Source organism: Ranitomeya variabilis, chromosome 6, assembly GCF_051348905.1.
Source record: "Ranitomeya variabilis isolate aRanVar5 chromosome 6, aRanVar5.hap1, whole genome shotgun sequence".
Taxonomy (NCBI): domain Eukaryota; kingdom Metazoa; phylum Chordata; class Amphibia; order Anura; family Dendrobatidae; genus Ranitomeya; species Ranitomeya variabilis.
In genome coordinates this window covers 53,165,624-53,193,495 of record NC_135237.1, presented here as the reverse complement: position 1 = coordinate 53,193,495, position 27,872 = coordinate 53,165,624, and the positions used below count along the sequence as shown (strand labels likewise).

General features: G+C 45.0%; 1 protein-coding gene across 1 annotated transcript in view; it reads left to right on the top strand.

Annotated features, from left to right (window-relative positions):
• The first annotated feature begins 7,763 nt into the window (after window positions 1-7,763).
• The window catches only part of KIF5B (kinesin family member 5B), an 82,098-nt gene continuing 61,989 nt past the window's right edge, over window positions 7,764-27,872 (top strand). Inside the window, exon 1 of the mRNA XM_077268493.1 lies at window positions 7,764-8,143. Within this exon, the coding sequence (XP_077124608.1) occupies window positions 8,018-8,143 (126 nt within the window). The 5' untranslated portion in view covers window positions 7,764-8,017. The remainder of the gene's footprint in view (window positions 8,144-27,872) is intronic.

Genomic DNA, 27,872 nt, shown 5'->3' with positions numbered 1-27,872 from the left:
CCCAGGGACATGAGCTAGAGTTGATGTGAGAATGACTGTTGACCCTTATTGTCATTGATTGAATGCTCAATGTCTGCTATTCGTTGACTGGCTTCAGATTACCTATTGTATCTGTCCTTGTATTGCAGTCCTAGTATTGTTCTACTATTTTTGGGAAACAAAGGCACAATGTTTGTTAATATGTTGATGACCCAATCGAGCTCTGCAATATGTAGGACAATCTATGCATGTTGTTTGAACACTCCAAAAGTGAGGGATGGCCCCCTACCACCTTCCCCCAAGCTTGTGGTGGAATGCCTAAATGAAACGTTGTGACCTATAATAAGGCATATCTGCCTGTGTTCAGAGAGACAGAGAGAAAGACAACCAGAGATTCAGCCAAGACATCCAAACATTCAGGGGACCCTACAGGATTGCTGCTAATACATCATGACTCCATCACGAGGGACACGGATCTATCATTCTACAGGAAACAACCTAGGGGACCTCGGCCCCGGTTGGAAGAATACAGATCTGCTCCTCGTCGTTGAACCATGGAGATCTTTGGAGAAGCCAGGTTGTGACCCTCGGGTCAACTGGCCTTGTTCCTCAATGGACTGTCATCTTCCTTAGCTTGTCGTTACCTCCTCTCTGTATGTGTGTGCCACAGGTGGCTAGTCAACCCTGGGAGCTCTGAAGTAACAATTGCCATTATCCTGGTGAGTCAGCGGAAGGGTGAGACTCTGTAATGTGCACTATCTTAGGGTATTTTGCTGGGACTTTTCTACATGGTATCTGCCTGTTTTGTGGTTCAATAAAGTATTGCCACACTTTTTTACCCTCACTGTGTGCTGTCTGAGTAGCGTTTTGCCCACGTTAAAAGGAGAGCGGGTTTGCGGCAGGACAATCCCTGGTCCATGCGGTTACGACTAGTGGACTTGCGCACCCACCAATCCCCTGTGTCTCCACAGTTGGTAATAACCCAATGAGGTACACTACCATTCAAAAGTTTAGGGTCACTTAGAAATTTCTTTATTTTTGAAAGAAAAGCACAGTTTTTTTTTCAAATGAAGGTCACAATAAATGATTCAGAAATACACTCTATACATTGTTAATGTGGTAAATGACTATTCTAGCTGCAAACGTCTGGTTTGTAATACAATATTTTCATAGGTATATAGAGGCCCATTTCCAACAAACATAACTCCAGTGTTCTGATGGTACTTTGTGTTTGCTATCTGTGTAAGAAGGCTAATGGATGTTTAGAATACCCTTGAAAACCCTTGTGCAAGTATGTTAGCACAGCTGAAAACAGTTTGGTTGATTAGAGAACCTATAAACCTGACCTTCCTTTGAGCTAGTTGAGAATCTGGAGCATTACATTTGTTGGTTCCATTAAACTCTCAAAATGGCCAGAAAAAAATAACTTTCACGTGAAACTCAACAGTCTATTCTTGTTCTAAGAAATTAATCCTATTCCTTGCGAGAAATTGCCAAGAAACTAAAGATTTCCTGTAATGGTATGTACTACTCCCTTCAGAGGAGAGCACAAACAGGCCCTAACCAGAGTAGAAGGAGAAGTGAGAGGTCCCGCTGCACAACTGAGCAACAAGACAAGTACATGAGAGTCTGTAGTTTGAGAAATCGACGCCTCACAGGTCCTCAACTGGCAGCTTCATTAAATAGTACATGCAAAATGCCAATGTCAACGTCTACAGTGAAGAGGCGACTCCGGGATGCTGGCCTTCAGGGCAGAGTGGCAAGGAAAAAGCCATATCTGAGACTGGCTAATAAAAGGAAAAGATTAATATGGGCAAAAGAACACAGACATTGGACAGAGGAAGATTGGGAAAAAGTGTTATGGACAGACGAATCCAAGTTTGACGTGCTTGGATCACACAAAACAACATTTGTGAGATGCAGAACAACTGAAAAGATGCTGGAAGAGTGCCTGATGCCATCTGTCAAGCATGGTGGAGGTAATGTGATGGTCTGGGGTTGCTTTGGTGCTGGTAAAGTGGGAGATTTGTACAAAGTAAAAGGGATTTTGAATAAGGAAGGCTATCACTCCATTTTGCAACGCCATGCCATGCCCTGTGGACAGCGCTTGACTGGACCCAATTTCATCCTACAACAGGACAATGACGCAAAGCACACCTCCAAATTATGCAAGAACTATTTAGGGGAGAAGCAGACAGCTGGTATTCGATCTGTAATGGAGTGACCAGCGCAGTCACCAGATCTCAGCCCCATTGAGCTGTTGTGGGAGCAGCTTGACCATATGGTGCCAAAAATACCCATCAAGCCAAACCAACTTGTGCGAGGGGCTTCTGGAAGCATGGGGTGAAATTTCTCCAGATTACCTCAGCAAATTAACTCCTAGAATGCCAAAGGTCTGCAATGCTAAAATTGCTGCAAAGAGAGCATTCTTTGACGAAAGCAATGTTTGAAAGAGAAAATTATTATTTCAAATAAAAAATCTTTTTTTCGAACCTTGTCAATGTCTGGACTAGATTGTCAATTCATTTGGCAACTCATTTGATTAATAAAAGTATGAGTTTTCATGGAAAACACAAAATTGTCTGGGTGACCCTAAACTTTTGAACGGTAGTGTATGTCTACAAGGGACCATAGAAAACCCACGGAATAATCAGCACAATGCCTTAGTGCTCAATCAGACATTAGTGATTTTTATTGTATGCATAAAATGGTTCAAGTAAGTTGCATCAGTGTTTCTTATGAGAGTTTCATGAGAGATTTTCAGAGTTTCAACGTTTTTTTCTGAGATGAAAAACAAAATAATAGAGGTTTCTTAACCTTTGTCTAACATCAACAAGTCTTCATCCAATTAAAAAAATCTACTTTATTGATTCCTATTAAAAAGGAGAATTCATAGAAAATTCCCGATCATGACAATGATTACATGTAGTGGCACCTACAGTATATTTTGATAATCTTTCATCAAGCCACATAGAGATGGACAGCATAGTGACTCAGTGGTTAACACTACAGACTTGCAGCGCTGGGGTCCTGGGATCAAATCCCACCAAGGACAACATCTGCAAGGAGTTTGTATGTTCTCCCCGTGTTTGCGTGGGTTTCCTCCGGGTTCTCCAGTTTCCTCCCACAATCCAAAGACATACTGATAGGGAATGTAGATTGTGAAACCCAATGGGGACACTGATGATAATGTCTTTAAAATGCTATGGAGTATGATGGCACTATATAAGCGATGCATAACAAATAAATAACTTAGGTTTATTTCCTCCTCCCTATCCCCAACTCACTTAGTCATTTCTCTATATGTGGCTTATGATTCTTAAAATTCACTGCTCATAAAAATAAAGGGAACACTTAAACAACGCAAAGTAACTCCCAGTCAATCACACTTCTGTGAAATCAACCTGTCCAGTTATGAAACAACACTGATTGTGAATCAATTTCTCCTGCTGTGGTGCAAATGGAACAGACAACAGGTAGAAATGTTAGGCAATAAACAAGACAACACACATAAAGGAGTGGTTCTGCAGGGGGTGACCACAAACCATTTATCTGTTCTCATCCTTTTCGGCTGTTGTTTTGGTCACTTTTAAAGTTGTCATTGCTCTCACCCGTAGAGGTACTGCACAGTAGCACGAGGCAGTGTCTACAACCCACAGATGTTGCTCAAGTAGTGCAGCTCATCCAGGATGGCACATCAAGGGGAGCTGTGGTAGGAATGGTAGCTGTGTCTGTCCAGAGCATGGAGCAGATACCAGGAGACAGGGCAGTACACCAGGAGACGTGGAGGGGGCCGTAAGAGGGCAATATATCAACAGCCCCATAATCTATAATGGGTACGTGATCTATTTGTGAAAAACACGGATAGCACTCACACCCCTCAAAGTCTGAATGAGCCCTGACTGGCGATGTTTTTAGCAGAGAATTGCTTGGTAATACGGTGTCGAAATGTGACGCTAGTCACTACTCATGAACTAGTCATGTAGCAGAGCGGTAAAGATGTCCAAGGTGAAAAAACAGTGAAGTAAACAAAATAAAGAGACAAAAGCATAGTGAGGTAACATTCCAAGGTCAGAATAACAGGATAGTGGATCAGAGCCGAAGGGGTCAAACAGACGGATGGTCAGAATGAGATCCAAGGTCAGGCAAGATCTACAAACAGAACACAAGACACAGAGAGACAAACCACACTTAGCTGAATGTAAGTCTGAGACTAACAGCTCAGTTAAGTAGCCTGGCAATCACCTGGGATAATGAACACCTGGAGACTGCGAGTGCCTCCCAGTCTCAGATTGGACGCCTGAGTTTTCAATCAACATACACTGACAGCTCAGCATGCCCCTGCACCAGACTGGATGACAGAGCTGTCAATCAAAGTACTGACAGCTTCAGAATGCACCTGTACCAGATTGGACGGCTGAGCTGTCACTAACTGCATCCCAGACTCACTAAGTGGTGGAACCATAACACCAAAAGAACATGGTGTAAAACAGAAAAAAAAAGCCTCTTCTCTACTTTTTACATAACCGCATACACAGGTTTTCTGTGACTATGCCTTGGACCATATTATTCCTATTTTTGAGACTAGCTCTTGGGTTGTGCTGGTAATAATCAATCTACGGTATTTATTTACTTATTGTTATATGCCTGTGCTATGTTGATCTTTTTTTTTTGTCATAGACCGTATTATCTAGTATTATATTTAGGCTTGTCATTGCATATTGACTTACGTGTGCTACTTTACCTTTTGCCTATTTCCATTAATACGTTATAGCACGTGCACCATATTGATTGTTTTCCTGTAGTGGATAGGTAAGGTAGCATACAGCCTTATTTTGGGATGGAGGGCCAGCACATTGTTAGCCTTTGGGCTTTTTAAATGTTTTTTTCTTTTTACATTTTTGTGGATTTTGTAAGTATTTAAATCAAATGATAGGTGATCCCTATCTTTTGTGCACACTTTGTTTTTTTGTATTACAAGCTTCCACCTACAATCAGGAAGCAGGCAATATATCCATGAATGTCGCTCAATATCACAGAGCACCAGATGCTCGGGGCTGAGTGACAAGATGGGCATGTGTGGTCAACCATAAGGATGCCGGGATGAATGGCATTCTTGTCCAAATATAACTAATAAGCAAAGTCAACGGAGATCAGACGTTTCCCATCTCAATTAGTTTAGATGACACATTGTAAGATACTGAAGAAAATGGCCAAAATCTTGTGTTACGTTAGAGAGGTGTTCACTACATTTATATCGATGACTTGATCTGGCCATACACATTAGATGGCTGTTGGCTGAGCGATGCTTCGGCAGATCTTTCTATAGCCATCTCAGCTCACTCTCCTATACACGGGAGCTCGTTCGGCCGAATATTCCTCTGTTCTCTATGAGGAAGCCACCGACTGACACGTCGGCCTGCGGCTTATCTCAGGGAGAACAGTGTGATCGACAGTCTAAAATCAGACTAGATTGATCGACATTTTTCCAGACCATGAGTTGGCCAAAGCCCCCATACTCATCAAACCATCGATTGAACCCATCTATTTATAGGCAGGTTCATCCGACGTTAGTCTAGTGTGTATGGGGTCTTAAGGATAGGTCATCAATATCAGATCAGTTTACTGTTTACATCCATCTATCCCAAAGGTGATGACAGCTGTCTGGTGGGTGCTGACTGTCAGACCCCGCTATCAGTAGAGACAAGCAGATTATGGCTTCTTTTGTTATTTTCGAACATTCTAACACTTACTGTCAACCCCTTTAAGGACAAAGCTGCGTGCAGCAGTACGATAATCAGCACTTCTGTTGTAATGAAGATGATTCTGTTATTTCAGATCAATGTCACATACAGATAACTTTACAAATGCCTTTTTTCTATATACAATAAATTTGATTATTGGTAATATTTTTTTTTAAAAGGTGCAATGACATATCCATAGAGCTCTGGATATCTGACAGATGGGAATCAATTCTCATTACCTTGGATCCTAACACTTTCCATAAAAACAGACAGGTTCCCCATGAATATATTAAAGGGGTTGTCTAAGGATTATATATCCTGGAGCGCATCGCTTCCCTGCTGTGATGCTTAGTCACTTCTCGATGACAAAGCATGAGGCTGGGTAGTAAAGGAGTTCAATTTCAAGAGCCAGGAGGGTACATTATAAATAGAGGGAGGTGACAAAGGCTTAGTCAGGTAACGGTCTGAGGTCAGAATACCAGGAGGATAACGGATCAGAGCAAAGGGGATAGGCAAAACGGATTGTCAGAACGAGGTCCAATGTCAGGCAGCAAGAAGATCCACAAACAAGGCACAGAGAAACAGAGGGAAATCTGCATCTGGCAGAAATCTGGGACTGACAGCCCAGCTAAGTAGCTGTGCAATCACCTGGGACAAGGAACACCTGAAGGAAGTCCAGCACCTCTCAGTATCAGATTGGACTGCTGAGCTATCGATCAATACACTAACAGCTCAGCACGCCCCTGCTCCAGACTGGACACTGACCTGTCACTCAAAGTACTGACAGCTTGCGTACCAGATCGAACGGCCGAGCCGTCAGTAACTGCATCCCAGACACACTGAAGGGTGGAATGGTCTGCCTGCCGTCTTCCTGCTTGCCAGGGGACTTGTGCGTTCCTGAAGATTGAAAGCTTGGGGTTGCGGCATCGTTGAGCTACAGGTCCTGTGAGCTCTTCCATGCCTCTTAGCAGCACAAACAGCTCGCAAGGACAAGCTCCTTGGCTTGGAGACCGGCCACCTCTAAGGCAGCCAGAAACCTTGGCAATGAGTATTACACTACAGAATTAAGAAACCCTCTGTACTTAAGGATGCAGTGGATTTTGAATAAGAGGTAAATTGCAAAGTTACTTGTTTTTACAAGCAGTTTGCCCCATTTAATACGATTAAACAACCGCTTTAAGTCTGAGACTGTGATTGGCTGCAGCAGTCACATGTACCTGGGTGAGGATGTCATCACCGCTGCAGGAAGTACACACCAGCAGGGGGTCGGGTAGCGATGAAGGTGGCGTCCCCACACACCTCCTCCATGAGGTCAGTATTGGTCTTATAGGCGATAAAATGGACAATAAAGTAATAAATAAATGAATAAGAGATGAGAAAAATACAACACATGTTCGATTTATAAAAGTTATTGTCACGGAGAGGGGAACACAATTAAAAATGTCTTTTGTGAAAATAAAACAAAAATAAAAAAGCAATAATAATAAACAAAAACATATTACTTTTTTTTTTTACATTTTCCACCAATATTATAAAAAAAATCCGAACATAAAGGAGATATAAAAATTAGGCCCCACGTATCACCAAAAAAAAGAGGGAAAATATTTAACTATCCGAAAGAGAATTTTTAGTGTTCTTAAAACCACATACAAAAATGTGCCTGGTCAATAACAGGTTAAAAAAAGTCAAACAAATATGACACACGCTACCTAGAGAAAACAGCAATACACCGAATAGGGAGTCAAAAAACAGTCCTTCCTGTCTCTCTCCGATTAGATTTCTTTCCTTTTTGTCTCCATCATAAGAGACACATTATTATAGTCTCCTATTAATATCAGCGACACTGCACTACAGGAAAATGGCGGCCGCCGCGCTCACAATGCGGAGTGTGACGGGGACATTTGTACAGCCTCGTCTCTGCCTCTAGCGCACGCAGACTCTAGCCTCGCACTCCCTGTCTAAGCGCTCAGGCAACTCCTTTAACGCATGCGCAGTTATCTTTAGGGCGAACCCTGTGTGGGTGAACATGACGTCATCCCCAGTTAACCGCCGGCAGGAGAGGAGGAGCAGGGAGCGTCACCGCCGGCCTCCGCCATGGCTGCCATATTGGATGGGAAGTGAGGAGCTTCATTCCTCCGCCCACTGAGCTTGGTGGCGCACGGACCGGGCCTGGGGAGAGGCTGCGGTGCTTGTAGCCTGTTCGTCGTTTTGCGCGCATCGCCCGGTCCACGCCCGACTGTTTTTTGTTGTCGGACACACGCCCCGGGTGTGAGGCGGAGTAGACAGCGGACAAGATGGCCGACCCGGCAGAGTGCAGCATCAAAGTGATGTGCCGCTTCAGGCCTCTGAACGACTCCGAGGTGGTGAGAGGCGACAAGTACGTGGCCAAGTTCCAGCCAGAGGACACGGTGGTGATCGCGGTGAGTGGCAGTGCCGCCATACACAACACTATGCCCCCCGAGGCTGTGGTGCGGGGACCTGAGGCTGTTGTCAGGGACCGTGCCCCCCGAGGCTGTGGTCCAGGGATCAGAGGCTGTGGTCAGGGGGCCCCTAGGCTGTGGCCCTTCCGCCTGAGACTGTGGTCCGGGAACCTGAGGCTGTCGTCAGGGACTGTGCCCCCCGAGGCTGTGGTTTGGGGACCTGAGGCTGTCATCAGGGACCGTGCCCCCTGAGGCTGTGGTTCGGGGACCTGAGGCTGTCATCAGGGACCGTGCCCCCCGAGGCTGTGGTCCGGGGACGTGAGGCTGTCGTCAGGGACCGTGCCCCCCGAGGCTGTGGTCCAGGGATCTGAGGCTGTTGTAAGGGGCCGTGCCCAGGGCCCCTCCGATATGCTGGCTGTCCTGTCACTGATGGCGCTGTAGATGCCACCCTCAGACTGGGGTGAGGTCCTGCCCCTTGTTCATATGGCGGGGATATATGTGGGTAGCATCGGTGTAGTGCCCACTGCCTAATATCTCTGTGGCATTGTTGTGATGTCTCCTGCTGTTACTGTGGGCTGTGCCCATCCTCCAGGCTGGCATCACAGTGCTCCTGACTGGCAGCCGTTCATCCTGTCACTAGGTTCCCTTACCTCCAGGTAACCTTGCAGCTTGTATGGGTGGCATCCATGCGGTGCCCGCTATCTAGTCTACAGACTAATGTTCATGTGTTGTACATAGTTCTTGTATTGTGCCACTTCAGATTGGCATGTGAGTGCTTGCGCTTGGTGGTGTTTGTTGCCACCACTCCTCACGAGAGAGAGCGAGAGAATCTGCATGATTTGTATGGAAAATGGTATGAAAACCGGGTCCAGGCGCCGGATTCATTGTTTCACACCTCCGTTTCATGTGTTTTTGGCCGATTCCATCACTGTGCGTTTTTTTCCGCCGGACGAAAAAACGTTGCAGTGAACGTTTTCTCCGTCCGCCGGAAACGACTATTTGGACGGATCAGGAAAAAAACAGATGAAATGTCTGGCCATCAGGCACAACCTGGTGCTAATACAACTCTATGGGAAAAAAACGGAACCGGCGTAAAAAAAAAAAACGGATCCGTTTTTTCCAAAACTTTCCAGATTGTGCCTGAAGCAAAAAGCCTGATGTGTGAAAGTAGCCTTACTGGAGTCACGATTTTTATCTTGCACATCTGCCTTTAGTACAATGTTACAGTCACATGCGACTACGATTAGTGTTACTTCCTTTCTTAAATTTGATTTAGTGGTTTCTTAAAGGGGATTTCTGGGATATTTCCAAAGACTGGCTAAGGGCATCTATTCCATGCAGTGATGACGTCCCCTTCTCCATTTCATGTGCCGTTCATGCTGGCATCAGAACTGAGAACAGTGATTGACAGCAGTGGTCATGAAACATGGTCCTGACATCATTGCTGCTGGACCAGAGGACACTGGAAAGGGGGTTGAATGGGCGTATTAAAATAACCATTACACATTTCATTTGGCAGGTTTTCAAGTCCCTGACAACCCCTTTAAAGACGCATCTCATACTACAACTCCTCATCACTATTCACTTGTTCTGTTCTGCTGTGCAGAAAAAATGGCAAGAAGGATCTCTGCCCTTTCATTCTCAAGATGGGTGGGGTCATAATATCACCCATCAAAATTATGATGTCCTTTTAAAGAGAATCTGTCACCAGGTTTTTGCTACCTAATCTGAGAGCAGTGTAATGTAGAGACTGAGACCCTGATGTCATCAGCGGGAGATTATCCCTAGATGACTAGTAACCCTACTGCCATGAGCTCTGTATAGCTCCGCTGCCATTGCTGATTGGCAGCTTTGTGTGTACACTGTGCATAGGCAGAAAGCTACCAATCTGTGCTGGGGGCGGGAATATACAGAGCTTAGCATTTACAGACCTGCTAGATCTGCATTTATTTTCATCAAAACTGCAGCATGCAGGCCAGTAAGTGACATCTCGCTGGAATCCGGGACTTGGCCCCTACATTATGCTGCCCTGTAGAAAAAAAATCTAATTAGAGATTCATTTTAAATTCTATTTATTGGTTTCGGAGTAAATCATGAATTCTTGCAGTCTCCCTCTATAGAAAGTGCACATACTGGGGGTGAGCACATGGGTAGCAGATTTCGAGAGCCAATTCAAGCTGTCCAGAAGGGAAAGTTAGAGGCAGTCGTCCAATGTTGGAGCATTGCATTTGTCATATCTATCCATGTAGACAGAAGGTTGGTACAGGGAGCTATATTAATTAGTGGGGCCGTGCCATGCGTGTATTATAGTGGTGGTGTATTCGTCTTGTCAGTGTCACTCTGCGGGCAGCAGACGCCGTGCAGATTTGGATAAATTCTTTATCTTCTGGTTTTTGCCACAAAGGAGATTGTCTGCTCTTAGGAGGAACAGATTGTGCTTGATCTGGCAAAGAGCGGGCGGCTGAGCCCAGATGTTCCCTGCTTATGGCTCTGTGCATTCTCGTTACTGATGATCCGGCGCTGCGGCCCTGTGTCTGGCTTGTGAAATGCAGCTACAACATGGGAGGCTTCTTTCATTCTATGTCATTCTGGTGATGTGCCTTCTCAGATGGTAGACATGACGCCTCCTGCCATGTATCACTGTATTGTTATTGGCTGTGGTGAATAGCTGAGGTCACCTGTGGGATTTTTTTGATCCCTCCTGTATTCTCACTGCAGAGTTGTGAAAGCAGATATCTGTAATACCTGGGTGTGCTCGTTAGTCATCTCTCTCATCTCATCATTATTGTAGAGTCACTGCTCCAAAAGGATGACATACTGTGATCTGCCAGCGCAGACAGCTTTACCAGGCTTGTATAAATGCAGCATAATTGTTGTCTAGTGATCTTTGCTGTCTGTGAATAGAAAGTTAGCAGCCTCTGTATGTAAACAATGCAGGGCTAATGCTTCTCACAGCTGCAGTTGTATAGAGTCCAGACAGTCATCATTATGTGCTAAATGGTAAAACACTGGGTAAAACTGTCACTGAACAAGACATGGGTATATGGGTAGATGGCAAACTAGACTTAAGTGACCAGTGCCAGGCAGCTGCTGCCAAGGACAGTAATGTCATGGGACGCATTATAGGGTCATAAATGCTCATGGCGAGAATATAGCTTTGCCTTTATACGTCACCAGTGCTGCCACACTTGTATACTGGGTACAGTTTGGGGCTCCAGTGTATAAGAAGGACATAGCTGAACTGGAGCAGAGAAGAGCGACGACTTGGAGTTACTCAGTTTGAAGAAACGACGGATTAGTGGCAACCTCATTACAATGTATAGATATGAGGGGACAGTACAGGGACCCATATAATAACGGGGCATGCTCCACATCTACAGAAAGGAAGGTTTAATCATAATCACAGTCAGATTCTTCATATTATGGAACTCGCGGCCACATGATGTTGTATTGGTTGATTCATTGCTAAAGTATAAGTAGTCCTGGATGCCTTTCTTGAAAAATATAATGTTACTAGATGGTGGCCCGATTCTAACGTATCGGATATTCTTGAATATGTAGGTAGTATATAGCACAGGCTACGTACTATATTTCACAGTGACGTAGTGTATAACACAACCGACGTAGTATATAACAGAGCTACGTAGGATGTAACACAGCGTACGTAGTATATAGCAGAGCTACGTAGTATATAACACAGCTACGTAGTGTATTGCACAGGTATGTAGTATATTGTAGAGCCACGTAGTATATTGTAGAGCCACGTAGTATATTGTAGAGCCACGTAGTATATTGTAGAGCCACGTAGTATATTGTAGAGCCACGTAGTATATTGTAGAGCCACGTAGTATATTGTAGAGCCACGTAGTATATTGTAGAGCCACGTAGTATATTGTAGAGCCACGTAGTATATTGTAGAGCCACGTAGTATATTGTAGAGCCACGTAGTATATTGTAGAGCCACGTAGTATATTGTAGAGCCACGTAGTATATTGTAGAGCCACGTAGTATATTGTAGAGCCACGTAGTATATTGTAGAGCCACGTAGTATATTGTAGAGCCACGTAGTATATTGTAGAGCCACGTAGTATATTGTAGAGCCACGTAGTATATTGTAGAGCCACGTAGTATATTGTAGAGCCACGTAGTATATTGTAGAGCCACGTAGTATATTGTAGAGCCACGTAGTATATTGTAGAGCCACGTAGTATATTGTAGAGCCACGTAGTATATTGTAGAGCCACGTAGTATATTGCACAGTCACGTAGTATATAACAGTCACGTAGTATATTGGTCAGCGACGTAGTATATAACATAGCCACATAGTATATTGTAGAGGCACATAGTATATTGCATAGCTACGTAATATATTGCACAGCCACGTAGTATATAACAGAGCCACGTAGTATACTGCACAGTCGATGTAGTATATAACAGAACCGACCCAGCCACATAGTATATTGCACAGCTACATAGTATATAACACAGAGCACGTAGTATATTGCACAGTCACATTGTATATTGCCCAGGTACATAGCACAGAGATGTAGTATATAACAGAGCCCACGCAGTATGTAACACAGCCCACGTAGTATATAGCAATGTGGGCACTATATGCGTGGTTAAAAAAGACTTAAAATAAGAAATAAACATATACTCACCTTCCGAAGGCCCCTTGAAGTCCTGGTGCCTGTGTGCGGTGCACGCGGCAGCTTCCGGTCCCAGGGTTGGTATGAGCGCAGGACCTGTGATGACGTCACGGTCACATCACCGTGATGTAATGGCAGGTCCTTCTCGCATAGCATCCTTGGCACCGGAACCTGCCGAGGACAGCCGCGACGTCGGAAGGTGAGAATAACCTTTTTATTATTATTATTATTATTATTATTATTATTATTATTATTATTTGCAACATTAGATCTTTTTACTATTGATGCGGCATACGCGGGCGCCGGGCACTGACTGCAGGGGAGTAGGGAGGGACTAATCGGACTGTGCCTGTCGCTGATTGGTCGCGGCAGCCATGACAGGCAGCTGGCGAGACCAATCAGCGATGCGGGATTTCCGTGACGGAAGTTGCAGACAGAAGGACAGACAGAAAGACGGAAGTACCCCTTAGACAATCTATATATATTATTGTCTAAGGGGTATTTCTGTCTTTGTCTGCAACTTCCGTCACGGAAATCCTGCGTTGCTGATTGGTCTCGCCAGCTGCCTGTCATGGCTGCCGCGACCAATCAGCGACGGGCACAGTCCGATTAGTCCCTCCCTACTCCCCTGCAGTCAGTGCCCGGCGCCCGCATACTCTCCTCCGGTCACCGCAAACACGGGGTTAATGCCAGCGGTAACGGACCGCGTTTTGGCACGGGTATTGCACTCCGTTACCGCTGCTATTAACCGTGTGTCCCCAACTTTTTACTATTGATGCTGCCTATGCGGCATCAATAGTAAAAAGATGTAATGTTAAAAATAATAAAAAAAACAAAAAACCTGCTATTCTCACCTTCCGTCGTCGGACGATGCGCTCGCGCCTGCCGCCATCTTCCGTTCCCAGAGATGCATTGCGGAATTTCGCAATGCATCCTGGGAACGGAAGATGGCGGAAGCCTCGCGCGCATCGCCAGAGCTTCGCTAGATCCCTGCGGTGTGAGTATATAACTATTTTTATTTATTTATTTTTTTAACAGGGATATGGTGCCCACACTGCTAAATACTACGAGGGCTGTGTTATATACTGCGTGGGCTGCTTGTTATACTACATGGCTGCTAGATACTGCGTGGCCTGTGCTATATACTATGTGGGCAATGTTATATACTACATGGCTGGTATATACTGCGTGGGCTGTGTTATATACTATGTGGGCTGTGTTATATACTGGGTGGGCTGTTCTATACACTACGTGCCCTGTGTTATATGCTGCGTGGCCTGTGTTATATACTACGTCACCTGTGTTATATACTGCATGGCTGCTATATACTGCGTGGGCTGTGTTATATACTCAGTGGCCACTGTTATATACTGCGTGGGCTGTATTAACGCATCGGGCATTCTACAATATGTATGTATGCATGTATATAGCTGCCACATAGTATATAGCACAGGCCATGTAGTATTTGTCTGCTATATACTATATGGCTCCTATATACTACGTGGCCTGTGCTATATACTATGTGGCTGCTATATACCTACATACATATTCTAGAATACCCGATGCGTTAGAATCGGGCCACCATCTAGAGAGATATATATATATTCTACTATATAATTGTCTAAGGGTCACTTCCGTCTGTCTGTCCTTCTGTCTTTCTTTCTTTCTGTCACGGATATTCGTTGGTTGCGGCCTCTGTCTGTCATGGAATCCAAGTCGCTGGATGGTCTCGGCAGCTGCCTGTCATGGCTGCCGCGACCAATCAGCGACGGGCACAGTCCGATTAGTCCCTCCCCTACTCCCCTGCAGTCACTGCCCGGCGCCTGCTCCATAATCCCCTTCCCCTCCAGTCACCGCTCACACAGGGTTAATGGCAGCGGTAACGGGCTGCGGTGTAACGCACTCCATTACCGCTGCTATTAACCCTGTGTGTCCCCAAGTATTTACTATTGACGCTGCCTATGCAGAATCAATAGTAAAAATGTCATGTTAAAAATAATAAAAAATAAATAAATAAAACCAAAACCTGCTATACTCACCATCCGCCGCCTTTCGCGCTCCTAGCAACGCTACGGTGACCGCTCCATGCAAGCGGCAGGTTCCGGTCCCAAGGATGGTCTGCCAGAAGGACCTTCCAAGACGTCACGGTCATGTGACCATGACGTGATCACAGGCCCTGCGAGAAGGACCTTCCATGACGTCGCTGTAACATGACCATTACGTCATGGAAGGTCCTTCTGGCAGACCATCCTGGGACCGGAAGCTGCCGCCTGCGGTCGTCACGTCATGTGATCTCGACGTCATCACAGGTCCTGCGTGAGAAGGACCTGCCATGACGTCACGGTCATGTGACCGCGACGTAATCACACCCTGGGACTGGAAGCTGACGCCTGCACCGCGCACAGGGCCAGGACTTCAACGGGCCTTCGGAGGGTGAGTATATGGTGTTTTTTTAAAATTTTAACTCTGTATACTACGTGGCTCTGTGCTGTATACTCCCTCGCTGTGCAATATACTACATGGCTGGGAAATATACTACGTACGTGGCTGGGCAATATACTACGTCCCTGGGCAATATACTACGTGGGCTGTGCTGTATACTATGTCACTTTGGCAATATACTACGTGGGCTGTGCTGTATACTACGTCACTGGGCAATATACTACGTGGCTCTGTGCTGTATACTCCGTCGCTGTGCAATATACTACGTGGGCTGTGCTGTATACTACGTGGCTGGGCAATATACTACGTGGACATGCATATTCTAGAATAACCGATGCGTTAGAATCGGGCCACCATCTAGTGTATGTGTATGTATGTATATGTAGATAGATATATCTATCTATCTCTAGAGATGAGCACTAGATTCTGTGATTGGACATTGATCCAGGAAAATAGTCTGATTGCCCTATTTATGTGCAGTTTGGAAGGACTTTTTCCCTTATTATGGGTCAATTAGCATCTGCCTCATGGGGGTTTTTGCCTTCCCCTGTATCAACATGTTGATGGATTTATGTCTACCTTCAACCGTAAAAATTATGAAACTGAGGGTATGTGCACACGCAGCGGATTTGACACTGCGGATCCGCAGCAGTTTTCCCAAAGTTTACAGTACCATGTAAACCTATGGGAAAAAAACCGCTGTGCACATGCTGCGGAAAATTCTGCGCGGAAACACAGCGGATTATTTTCCGCAGCATGTCAATTCTTTGTGCGGATTCCGCAGCGGTTTTCAACCAGCACCAATAGGAAAGTGCAGTTGAAAACCCGCAGAGGAATCTGCAGAAAAAAACGCGAGAAAATCCGCAGTGAAAACCGTAGTGGTTTTGCACTGCGGATTTTCCAAATCCGCTGAGGAAAAATCCGCAGCAGAATCCGCAACGTGGGCACATACCCTGAATCAGTCAGCTAAATACAACTTACCATAATTACTTATGGCATCAGGAGGTGATTGGCGCTGGTGAAGACACATCAACACTTACCTGATGATTGGGCACACGTCCTGGCAGAGGTGTGTAGGCTCTATTGTATTAGCACGGTTGCTCTCTGATGCTGTGGTAGTCAGCTGTACCAGACAATCCCTGAATAACATTGATAATCTTGTAACATTTGTACTTGTCAAGGGTTTATCAAGCTTTGCAACTTTGGAGCAAAACTTGGACCATATAGCCAAATAAGTGGTCACAGTGCCAATGCTCACCCCTGCCCACTATGTAAATGAATGCAGTGGCCACCTGAACATTACAAATGGTGGCCTGGTCCAGTGAATCATGTGGATTGCTCAATGTGTAGGCATTAGTGATTAGCGAATATACTCGTTACTCGAGATTTCCCCAGCACGCTTGGGTGTCCTCTGAGTATTTTTTTAGTGCTCGGAAATTTAGTTTTTATTGCCGCAGCTGAATGATTTACATCTGTTAGCCAACATAAGTACATGTGGGAATTCCCTAGCAACCAGGAAACCCCACTTGTACTCAGACTGGGTAGTAGCTGTAAAGGTACCTTCACACTGAACAACTTAACGATAGCGATCCGTGACGTTGCAGGGTCCTGGATAGCAATATCGTTGTGTTTGACACGCAGCAGCGATCAGGATCCTGCTGTGACATTGTTGGTTGGAGCTAGAAGGCCAGCACCTTATTTCGTCGCTGGATCACTCGCTGACATCGCTGAGTCGGCGTGTGTGACGCCGATCCAGCGATGTCTTCACTGGTAACCAGGGTAAACATCGGGTTACTAAGCACAGGGCCACGCTTAGTAACCCGATATTTACCCTGGTTATCATTGTAAATGTAAAAAAAAACAAACACTACATACTTACATTCCGGTGTCTGTCGCGTTCCCCCCGCGTCCGCTTCCCTGCACTGTGTCAGCGCCGGCCGTAAAGCAGAGCACAGCGGTGACGTCACCGCTCTGTTTTACGGCCGGCGCTTACACAGTGCAGGGAAGCGGACGCCGGTGAACGCGACAGACACCGGAATGTAAGTATGTAGTGTTTGTTTACCCTGGTTACCAGTGTAAATGTAAAAAAACCCAAACACTACATACTTACATTCCGGTGTCTGTTGCGTTCCCCGGCGTCCGCTTCCCTGCACTGTGTAAGCGCCGGCCGTAAAACAGAGCGGTGATGTCACCGCTGTGCTCTGCTTTACGGCCGGCCGGCGCTGACACAGTGCAGGGAAGCGGACGCGGGGGGGATGCGACAGACACCGGAATGTAAGTATGTAGTGTTTGTTTTTTTTTTACATTTACAATGGTAACCAGGGTAAACATCGGGTTACTAAGCGCCGCCCTGCGCTTAGTAACCCGATGTTTACCCTGGTTACCCGGGGACTTCGGCATCGTTGGTCGCTGGAGAGCTGTCTGTGTGACAGCTCTCCAGCGACGAAACAGCGACACTGCAGCGATCGGCATCGTTGTCTATATCGCTGTAGCGTCGCTTAATGTGACGGTACCTTACATCATTCAGCTGCAGCAATGAAAACTAAATCTCCGAACACTAACAAATACTCGGAGGACACCCGAGCGTGCTCGGGAAATTTCGAGTAACAAGTATATTCGCTCATCATGAGTAGGCATCACTTACATGGTTTGAATGCTGTAGATAAGCCCCTAATGGCGGTGGCCGCAGCTGATATGCGAAAAATGAAATGACCGATTCCCTTTTAAAGGGGTTGTCCGGTCTTTTACTACAATATTGCAATTGTTATATGTGACTTCAAACCGCTGAATCCTCCCAGCACGCACACCGCATGTCATTGGGATTCTCCGGTATCGATGGCAAGAGTGGGCGGTCACATGTCCACAATGATGTGATTTCCATACTTCCAGCCACATTGAGTAGACGCGTGCGACCTCGCTCACTTCCCTTGTATGTGTAAAAGCTGCTTTCCTGCTGCTTCAGTTTTTGTTTTTGTTTTTTATTGTAGAGCAGATGAGATGCCTAAATTGTAGCATTTAAAGGGGTTATCGTCAGGTGCTTTCCTGATGATTGACAGTTCAAGTGGCGTCATGGCTGACATAAACTAGGTGCACTCAGATGCTGCAAGCAGAAACGGCTTTCCCTCTGCAGCATCAGCGGAGCACTGAGGATAGCCGGATCCAGTGATCGTCTAGCTTCAGAGTGGCACTTGCTAGCATGTGCTCCTTCCCTTGGAGACCGGCCACCGCTGGTAGGCTGTAAACTTGGCAATGAACAGCACACAGAATTAAAGTCCCTCCTTTCTTGTGAATTGACAACAATTTAACTTGTAATAAAAATGCTAAGTTATTATTTTTACGAGCACTTTGTTATTTTAGCTACCGGTATTTAATAAGATGAGGCTTCTCTTTAAGATTGAGAAGTTTTGCGAAGGGAAGTGCCTGTGCCACTTATAGGCTCAGTCACAATTCTCGCCCCATGCCTTGTTTTGGTGCTGGTGGTGTTTACCCGGCAGTAACCTCCTGTCTGGTCACAGCTATTGCTGCTCAATAGACATTCGCAGTGATGTGTCCCAAGCTCTGGCTGGATTTAATCACCGCCTGCAGTAATCGTGGCTGGGCCAGCAGCCGAAACAAACTTGTACTCTGGATGCACCTTCCCTGCAGTGCAGTGCAAGGTTTTATCTTCTGACTAAATTATGAGCAAAGCATTATAAAACACAAATCTTTACTCACGCCTCCCATTACCTTCAAGGTAGTTTTCCTTTTGCAAAATAGATTTTGAGATTTGCACATTTATTATTCATCGTTTGAAAAAACAAAAAACAAAATTGACAAGTATAAATCCGTCTGTAATGAGTGACGAGAATAGAGACATATCACAGATGGAAGAATGATCTGCCAAGACGCATCTTGATTATTATTATTTTTTTTTTTTATAGCAACCCAACTACTCTACACTCACTTTAGAAGTCTGGCATTGTGTGCCTTCCTTTATTATTCTCCACTTGTGGAAAGGGTGTGGATTTTCCATGTAAAAAGATACTTCCCTTTCAATTGAATGAGACTTTTCATGCAATTTTAAATTGGTAAAGAAAAGTGTTTTGGCTTTTTTTTTTTCCCCCTCAAATCTGTTGCATGAATAATATCATTTTTCTTTTTTTTTTTTCTTTAATACAAATTTTAAAGAGGACTCTTGTGGTGGTCATGCTGCCCCCTGAGTGTTTTGTTTTTTTTAATCCGCCATATGGTTGCACATGGGGACCTTTTTTCTTCAGTGCTAATTTTCCTGGTCTTTACCAAGGGTGCGCCCACGGGATTTTATTGTGGGGTCTTTAGGCTTCTCTGAATTACCATGTAGCCCCCCCCCCCCCCCCCCCCCATCCTTGATAAAGACTATGAAAATTATAGCTAAATAGAAATGTTTATCTCTGGAAATGTATGGCAGATTTTAAAAAAACAAAAACCATCTTGATAGTTTTGACCTGGTGACCATTTTTATTTAAAATATTTCCACTTTTTTTGGTGAAAATTTTGTATTATACAGTCATGGCCAAAAGTATTCACACCCCTGCAATTCTGTCAGATAATACTCAGTTTCTTCCTGAAAATGATTGCAATCACAAATTCTTTGGTATTATTATCTTCATTTAATTTGTCTTAAATGAAAAAACACAAAAGAGAATGAAGCAAAAAGCAAAACATTGATCATTTCACACAAAACTCCAAAAATGGGCCAGACAAAAAAAAAGTATTGGCACCCTCAGCCAAAGGGCTCATTTCCACTGGCGAGAGACAAATCGGTCCGTAATCTGGACCGAAAAAAGAGATGTAGCGTATGCGAGTGTAATGCGATTTTTAATCGCACCATCCGTATGACATCCGTATGCAATCCGTTTTTTTTCTCTGCAACTATTTTTAGACAGTCATTTACAGGACCATGGACAGTGTTCTAGGCCACAGAATGGTGATGTATCCGTAAAAAACAGACGGAATACGGATGGTCCGTATTCCGTACGTTTTTTTTCTCGCACCCATTGACTTGCATTGGCGAGTCTCGTCCGAGACTCGCAGCAAATCGCAGCATGCTGCGATTTTTTTCTCAGTCCGATTTCGGCTGAGAAAAAAATCGCAAATGAAAAGACACCTATTGAATAACATTGGTCCGAGTGCAATCCGATTTTTTATCGGATTGCACTCGTCCGTTTTCCTCGCCAGTGGAAATGAGCCTTAATACTTGGTTGCACAACCTTTAGCCAAAATAACTGCGACCAACCGCTTCCGGTAACCATCAATGAGTTTCTTACAATGCTCTGCTGGATTTTTAGACCATTCTTCTTTGGCAAACTGCTCCAGGTCCCTGATATTTGAAGGGTGCCTTCTCCAAAACTGCCATGTTTAGATCTCTCCACAGGTGTTCTATGGGATTCAGGTCTGGAATCATTGCTGGCCACCTTAGAAGTCTCCAGTGCTTTCTCTCAAACCATTTTCTAGTGCTTTTTGAAGTTTGTTTTGGGTCATTGTCCTGCTGGAAGACCCATTACCTCTGAAGGAGACGCAGCTTTCTCACACTGGGCCCTACATTATGCTGCAAAATTTGTTGGTAGTCTTCAGACTTCATAATGCCATGCACACGGTCAAGCAGTCCAGTGCCAGAGGTAGCAATGCAACCCCAAAACATCAGGGAACCTCCGCCATGTTTGACTGTAGGGACCATGTTCTTTTCTTTGAATGCCTCTTTTTTTTCTCCTGTAACCTCTGTTGATGCCTTTGCCCAAAAAGCTCTACTTTTGTCTCATCTGACCAGAGAACATTCTTCCAAAACGTTTTAGGCTTTTTCAGGTAAGTTTTGGCAAACTCCAGCCTGGCTTTTTTATGTCTCGGGGTAAGAAGTAGAGTCTTCCTGTGTCTCCTACCATACAGTCCCTTTTCATTCAGATGCCGACGGATAGTACGGGTTGACACTGTTGTACCCTCAGACTGCAGGGCAGCTTTAACTTGTTTGGATGTTAGTCGAGGTTCTTTATCCAACATCCGCACAATCTTGCGTTGAAATCTCTTGTCAGTTTTTCTTTTCCGTCCACATCTAGGGAGGTTAGCCACCGTGCCATGGGCTTTAAACTTCTTGATGACACTGCGCACGGTAGACACAGGAACATTCAGGTCTTTGGAGATGGACTTGTAGCCTTGAGATTGCTCATGCTTCCTCACAATTTGGTTTCTCAAGTCCTCAGACAGTTCTTTGGTCTTCTTTCTTTTCTCCATGCTCAATGTGGTACACACAAGGACACAGGACAGAGGTTGAGTCAACTTTAATCCATGTTAACTGGCTGCAAGTGTGATGTAGTTATTGCCAACACCTGTTAGGTGCCACAGGTAAGTTACAGGTGCTGTTAATTACACTAATTAGAGAAGCATCACATGATTTTTCGAACAGTGCCAATACTTTTGTCCACCCCTTTTTTATGTTTGGTGTGGAATTATATCCAGTTTGGCTTTAGGACAATTCTTTTTGTGTTTTTTTTTTTTCATTTAAGACAAATTACATGAAGATAATAATAACAAAGAATGTGTTTGCAATCATTTTCAGGAAGAAACTGAGTATTATCTGACAGAATTGCAGGGGTGTGAATACTTTTGGCCATGACTGTATGCATTCTTTAACCCCTTCCCGACCCATGACGCCTATGCGGCGTCATGGAATGATCGCATCCCTGCAGATCGGGTGAAAGGGTTAATTCCTATTTTACCCGATCTGCAGGGAGAGGGGGAGTTGTACTTCAGCCTAGGGGGGGTGGCTTTGCCCCCACGTGGCTACGATCGCTCTGATTGGCTGTTGAAAGTGCAACAGCCAATCAGAGCAATTTGCAATATTTCACCTATGAAAATGGTGAAATATTGCAATCCAGCCATGGCCGATGCTGCAATAGCATCTGCCATGGCTGGAAATCATGTACTGGCCCCCCCCACCGCCCCCGATCTCCTCCCCAGTCGTCCGTTCTGTCAGGTACCCCCCTCCGTCCCCCTGTTCGCTCCCCCGTGCTCCTGTCCGCTCCCCCGTGCTCCTGTCCGCTCCCCCCGTCCTCCGATCCCCCCCCTGTGCTCCGATCCACCCCCCCACCACCCCCTCATACTTACCGATCCTCCCGGTGTCCGGCCGTCTCCTCGCTGGGCGCCGCCATCTTGGAAAATGGCGGGCGCATGCTCAGTACGCCCGCCGAATCTGCAGGCTGGCAGATTCGTTACAGGTACATTTTGATCGCTGTGGTAGGTTCTACCACAGCGATCAAAATAAAAAAATAATAAATAAACCCCCCCCTTTATCACCCCCATAGGTAGGGACAATAATAAAATAAAGAAAATATTTTTTTTTCTTTTACCACTAGGGTTAGGGTTAGAACTAGGGGTAGGGTTAGGGTTACGGGTAGGGTTAGGGTTAGGGGTAGGGTTATGGCATGTGCACACAGAGCGGATCGGCCGCGGATCCGCAGCGGATCGCAGCGGATCGGCCGCGGATCCGCAGCGGATCGGCCGCGGATCCGCAGCGGATCCGCAGCGGATCCGCAGTGGATCCGCAGCGGATGGGCCGCGGATCTGCAGCGGATCGGCCGCGGATCTGCAGCGGATCGGCCGCGGATCTGCAGCGGATCGGCCGCGGATCTGCAGCGGATTGGCCGCGGATCTGCAGCGGATTGGCCGCGGATCTGTAGCGGATCCGCAGCGGATTGGCCGCGGATCCGCAGCGGATTGGCCGCGGATCCGCAGCGGATTGGCCGCTGCGAATTCGAAGCAGTTTTCCATCAGGTTTACAGTACCATGTACACCTAAGGAAAACCAAATCTGCTGTGCCCATGGTGCGGAAAATTCCGTGCAGAAACGCTGCATTGTATTTTCCGCAGCATGTCAATTCTTTGTGCGGATTCCGCAGCGGTTTACACCTGTTCCTCAATAGGAATCCGCAGGTGAAATCCGCACAAAAAAACACTGGAAATCTGCTGTAAATCCGCAGGCAAAACGCAGTGCCTTTTACCTGCAGATTTTTCAAAAATCGTGCGGAAAAATCTCACACGAATCCGCAACGTGGGCACATACCCTTAGGGTTAGGGTTGGAATTAGGGCTAGGGTTGGAAATAGGGTTAAGAATAGGCTTGTGGTTAGAGTTACGGATAGGGTTAGGGGTGTGTTGGGGTTACAGTTGTGGTTAGGGTTGGGATTAGGGTTACGGTTGGGATTAGGGTTAGGATTAGGGTTGGAATTAGGGTTACGGTTGTGTTGCGGTTAGGGTTGTGGTTAGGGGTGTGTTGGGGTTAGGGTTGTGATTAGGGTTATGGCTACAGTTGGGATTAGGATTAGGGGTGTGTTGGGGTAAGTGTTGAAGTTAGAATTGAGGGGTTTCCACTGTTTTAGGCACATCAGGGGTCTCCAAACGCAACATGGCGCCACCATTGATTCCAGCCAATCTTGCGTTCAAAAAGTCAAATGGTGCTCCCGCCCTTCCAAGCCCCGACGTGCGCCCAAACAGTGGTTTACCCCCACATTTGGGGTACCAGCGTACTCAGGACAAACTGGGCAACAACTGTTGGGGTCCAATTTCTCCTGTTACCCTTGCAAAAATAAAAAATTACTTGCTAAAACATAATTTTTGAGGAAAGAACAATTATTTTTTATTTTCACGGCTCTGCGTTATAAACTTCTGTGAAGCACTTGGGGGTTGAAAGTGCTCACCACACATCTAGATAAGTTCCTTCGGGGGTCTAGTTTCCAAAATGGGGTCACTTGTGGGGTGTTTCTACTGTTTAGGCACATCAGGGGCTCTGCAAATGCAATGTGACGCCCGCAGACCATTCCATCAAAGTCTGCATTTCAAATGTCACTACTTCCCTTCCGAGCCCTGACGTGTGCCCAAACAGTGGTTTACCCCCACATATGGGGTATCAGCGTACTCAGGAGAAACTGGACAACAACTTTTGGGGTCCAATTTCTCCTGTTACTCTTGCAAAAATAAAAAATTCTGGGCTAAAAAAATATTTTTGAGGAAAGGAAACACATTTATTATTTTCACGGCTCTGCGTTATAAACTTCTGTGAAGCACTTGGGGGTTCAAAGTGCTCACCACACATCTAGATAAGTTCCCTTGGGGGTCTAGTTTCCAAAATGGGGCCACTTGTGCTGGAGCTCCAATGTTTAGGCACACAGGGGCTCTCCAAACGCGACATGGTGTCCGCTAATGATTGGAGCTAATTTACCATTCAAAAAGCCAAATGGCGTGCCTTCCCTTCCGAGCCCTGCCGTGCGCCCAAACAGTGGTTTACCCCCACATATGGGGTATCATCGTACTCAGGACAAACTGGACAACAACATTTGGGGTCCAATTTCTCCTATTACCCTTGGGAAAATAAAAAATTCTGGGCTAAAAATCATTTTTGAGGAAAGAAAAATTATTTTTTTATTTTCACGGCTCTGCGTTATAAACTTCTGTGAAGCACCTGGGGGTTATAAGTGTTTACTATGCATCTAGATAAGTTCCTTGGGGGGTCTAGTTTCCAAAATGGGGTCACTTGTAGGGGAGCTCCAATGTTTAGGCACACAGGGGCTCTCCAAACGCGACATGGTGTCCGCTAACGATTGGAGCTAATTTTCCATTCAAAAAGTCAAATGGCACGCCTCCCCTTCCGAGCCTTGCCGTGCACCCAAACAGTGGTTTACCCCCACATATGAGGTATCGGCATACTCAGGAGAAATTGCCCAACAAATTTTAGGATCCATTTTATCCTGTTGCCCATGTGAAAATGAAAGAATTGAGGCTAAAAGAAATTTTGTGTGAAAAAAAAGTACTTTTTCATTTTTGCGGATCAATTTGTGAAGCACCTGGGGGTTTAAAGTGCTCACTATGCCTCTAGATGAGTTCCTTGGGGGGTCTACTTTCCAAAATGGGGTCACTTGTGGAGGAGCTCCAATGTTTAGGCACACAGGGGCTTTCCAAACGCGACATGGTGTCCGCTAACGATGGAGATAATTTTTCATTCAAAAAGTCAAATGGCGCTCCTTCCCTTCCAAGCCTTACCATGTGCCCAAACAGTGGTTTACCCCCACATGTGAGGTATTGGTGTACTCAGGAGAAATTGCCCAACAAAATTTAGGATCCATTTTATCCTGTTGCCCATGTGAAAATGAAAAAATTGAGGCTAAAATAATTTTTTCGTGAAAAAAAAGTACTTTTTCATTTTTACGGATCAATTTGTGAAGCACCTGGGGGTTTAAAGTGCTCACTATGCTTCTAGATAAGTTCCTTGGGGGGTCTAGTTTCCAAAATGGGGTCACTTGTGGGGGAGCTCCAATGTTTAGGCACACGGGGGCTCTCCAAACGCGACATGGTGTCCGCTAAAGATTGGAGCCAATTTTTCATTGAAAAAGTCAAATGGCGCTCCTTCCCTTCCGAGCCCTGCCGTGCGCCCAAACAGTGGTTTACCCCCACATATGAGGTATCAGCGTACTCAGGACAAATTGGACAACAACGTCCGTGGTCCAGTTTCTCCTTTTACCCTTGGGAAAATAAAAATATTTTTGCTAAAATATCATTTTTGTGACTAAAAAGTTAAATGTTCATTTTTTACTTCCATGTTGCTTCTGCTGCTGTGAAACACCTGAAGGGTTAATAAACTTCTTGAATGTGGTTTTGAGCACCTTGAGGGGTGCAGTTTTTAGAATGGTGTCACTTTTGGGTATTTTCAGCCATATAGAACCCTCAAACTGACTTCAAATGTGAGGTGATCCCTAAAAAAAATGGTTTTGTAAATTTTGTTGTAAAAATGAGAAATCACTGGTCAAATTTTAACCCTTATAACTTCCTAGCAAAAAAAAAATTTGTTTCCAAAATTGTGCTGATGTAAAGTAGACATGTGGGAAATGTTATTTATTAACTATTTTGTGTCACATAACTCTCTGGTTTAACAGAATAAAAATTCAAAATGTGAAAATTGCGAAATTTTCAAAATTTTTGCCAAATTTCCGTTTTTTTCACAAATAAACTCAGAAATTATCGACCTAAATTTACCACTAACATGAAGCCCAATATGTCACGAAAAAACAATCTCAGAATCGCTAGGATCCGTTGAAGCGTTCCTGAGTTATTACCTCATAAAGGGACACTGGTCAGAATTGCAAAAAACGGCAAGGTCATGAAGGGGTTAATTGCACTGATATCTAATGATGTATAACAGTTAAAATATCTGGCTGGGTTGTAAGACAGCTGTGAGTGTACACGTCTCTGCTAAGTACTTGTGATCTCCTTCAGGTTCATTTTATCATACTGTTAGTATTTAGATGTGTCTTTTATAACTTCTTAAAGTGTGCCTGTAATTTCAGGTGACTTTTCGCAATGTGTGTGTAGCTAAAAAGACACTTTCTCACCGTTATGACTTGCACCCTTTTTTTTTTTTTAGCCCCCCTCTGTCATTTTGCTCCTTTTTGCATCTTATACCTCCCCATTCTATAGACTTCAATAGGCAACTGTAAATTGATCCCTAAGGGTACGTTCACACAGGACTTTTTTGCTGCTTTTTTTTGCTGCTTTTTTTATGCTAATTTAGGTGCGTTTTTTGGTGCGTTTTTGGTGCGTTTTTTGGGTACGTTCACACAGGACTTTTTTGCTGCAGATTTTTGCTGCAGATTTTTGCTGCTTTTTTTATGCCAATTTTCAGCTGCTAGGACACCTCACAATGGCTCTTCACACCTTACTACCAGGAACTCCCTCACAATAGATCACAATCAGGACACCTCACAATGGCTCTTCACACCTCACAATGGCTCACAATGGCTCTTCACACCTCACTACCAGGAACTCCCTCACAATAGATCACAATCAGGACACCTCACAATGGCTCTTCACACCTCACAATGGCTCACAATGGCTCTTCACACCTCACTACCAGGAACTCCCTCACAATAGATCACAAACAGGACACCTCACAATGGCTCTTCACACCTCGCAATGGCTCACAATGGCTCTTCACACCTCACTAACCACACCCCTAAGCTCTTGGCTGTGAGATCCCTTCCTGCTGGCCATGATTTTCTGCACAAAAAACGCAGCAAATAATGCTACATGCGTTTTTTCAGCGTTTTTGCAGCGTTTTTTTCATCACCCATTCAAGTCAATGGGTGAAAAAACGCTGCAAAAACGCAGCAAAAACGCTGAAAGAAGTGACATGCCCTATGTCCAAAAAAAGCAGCAAAGCAGAAAAAACTGATCAAACAAAAAACCAACGTGTGTGCATGAGATTTCTGAAATCTCATAGGCTTTACTGGTACTGTAAAAAGCAGCTGAAAATTAGCATAAAAAAAAGCAGCAAAAAAAAGCAGCAAAAAAGTCCTGTGTGAACGTACCCTTAGTTTGGTGGAAGTCTGTCTTGTCCTGAGCAAGTTTGAATTTGGCTGTTTTATTGAGTAGAAGATGAGTTGAAGAGGCATGGGGGAGAAGTGGCTTATAAAAGAAGGGAACACTTTCCTCTAAGATATACGACAAGTGTTTCTGTGAAGTTTGTTGAATGGTCAGTGACCTATATATAAAATAAATCATAATGATAGAACAGGTAAAAATGTAACTCTTGGACAATCGGATGCCTTGCTTATTGGTGCAGTGAAGAGAATGTTATTACAGT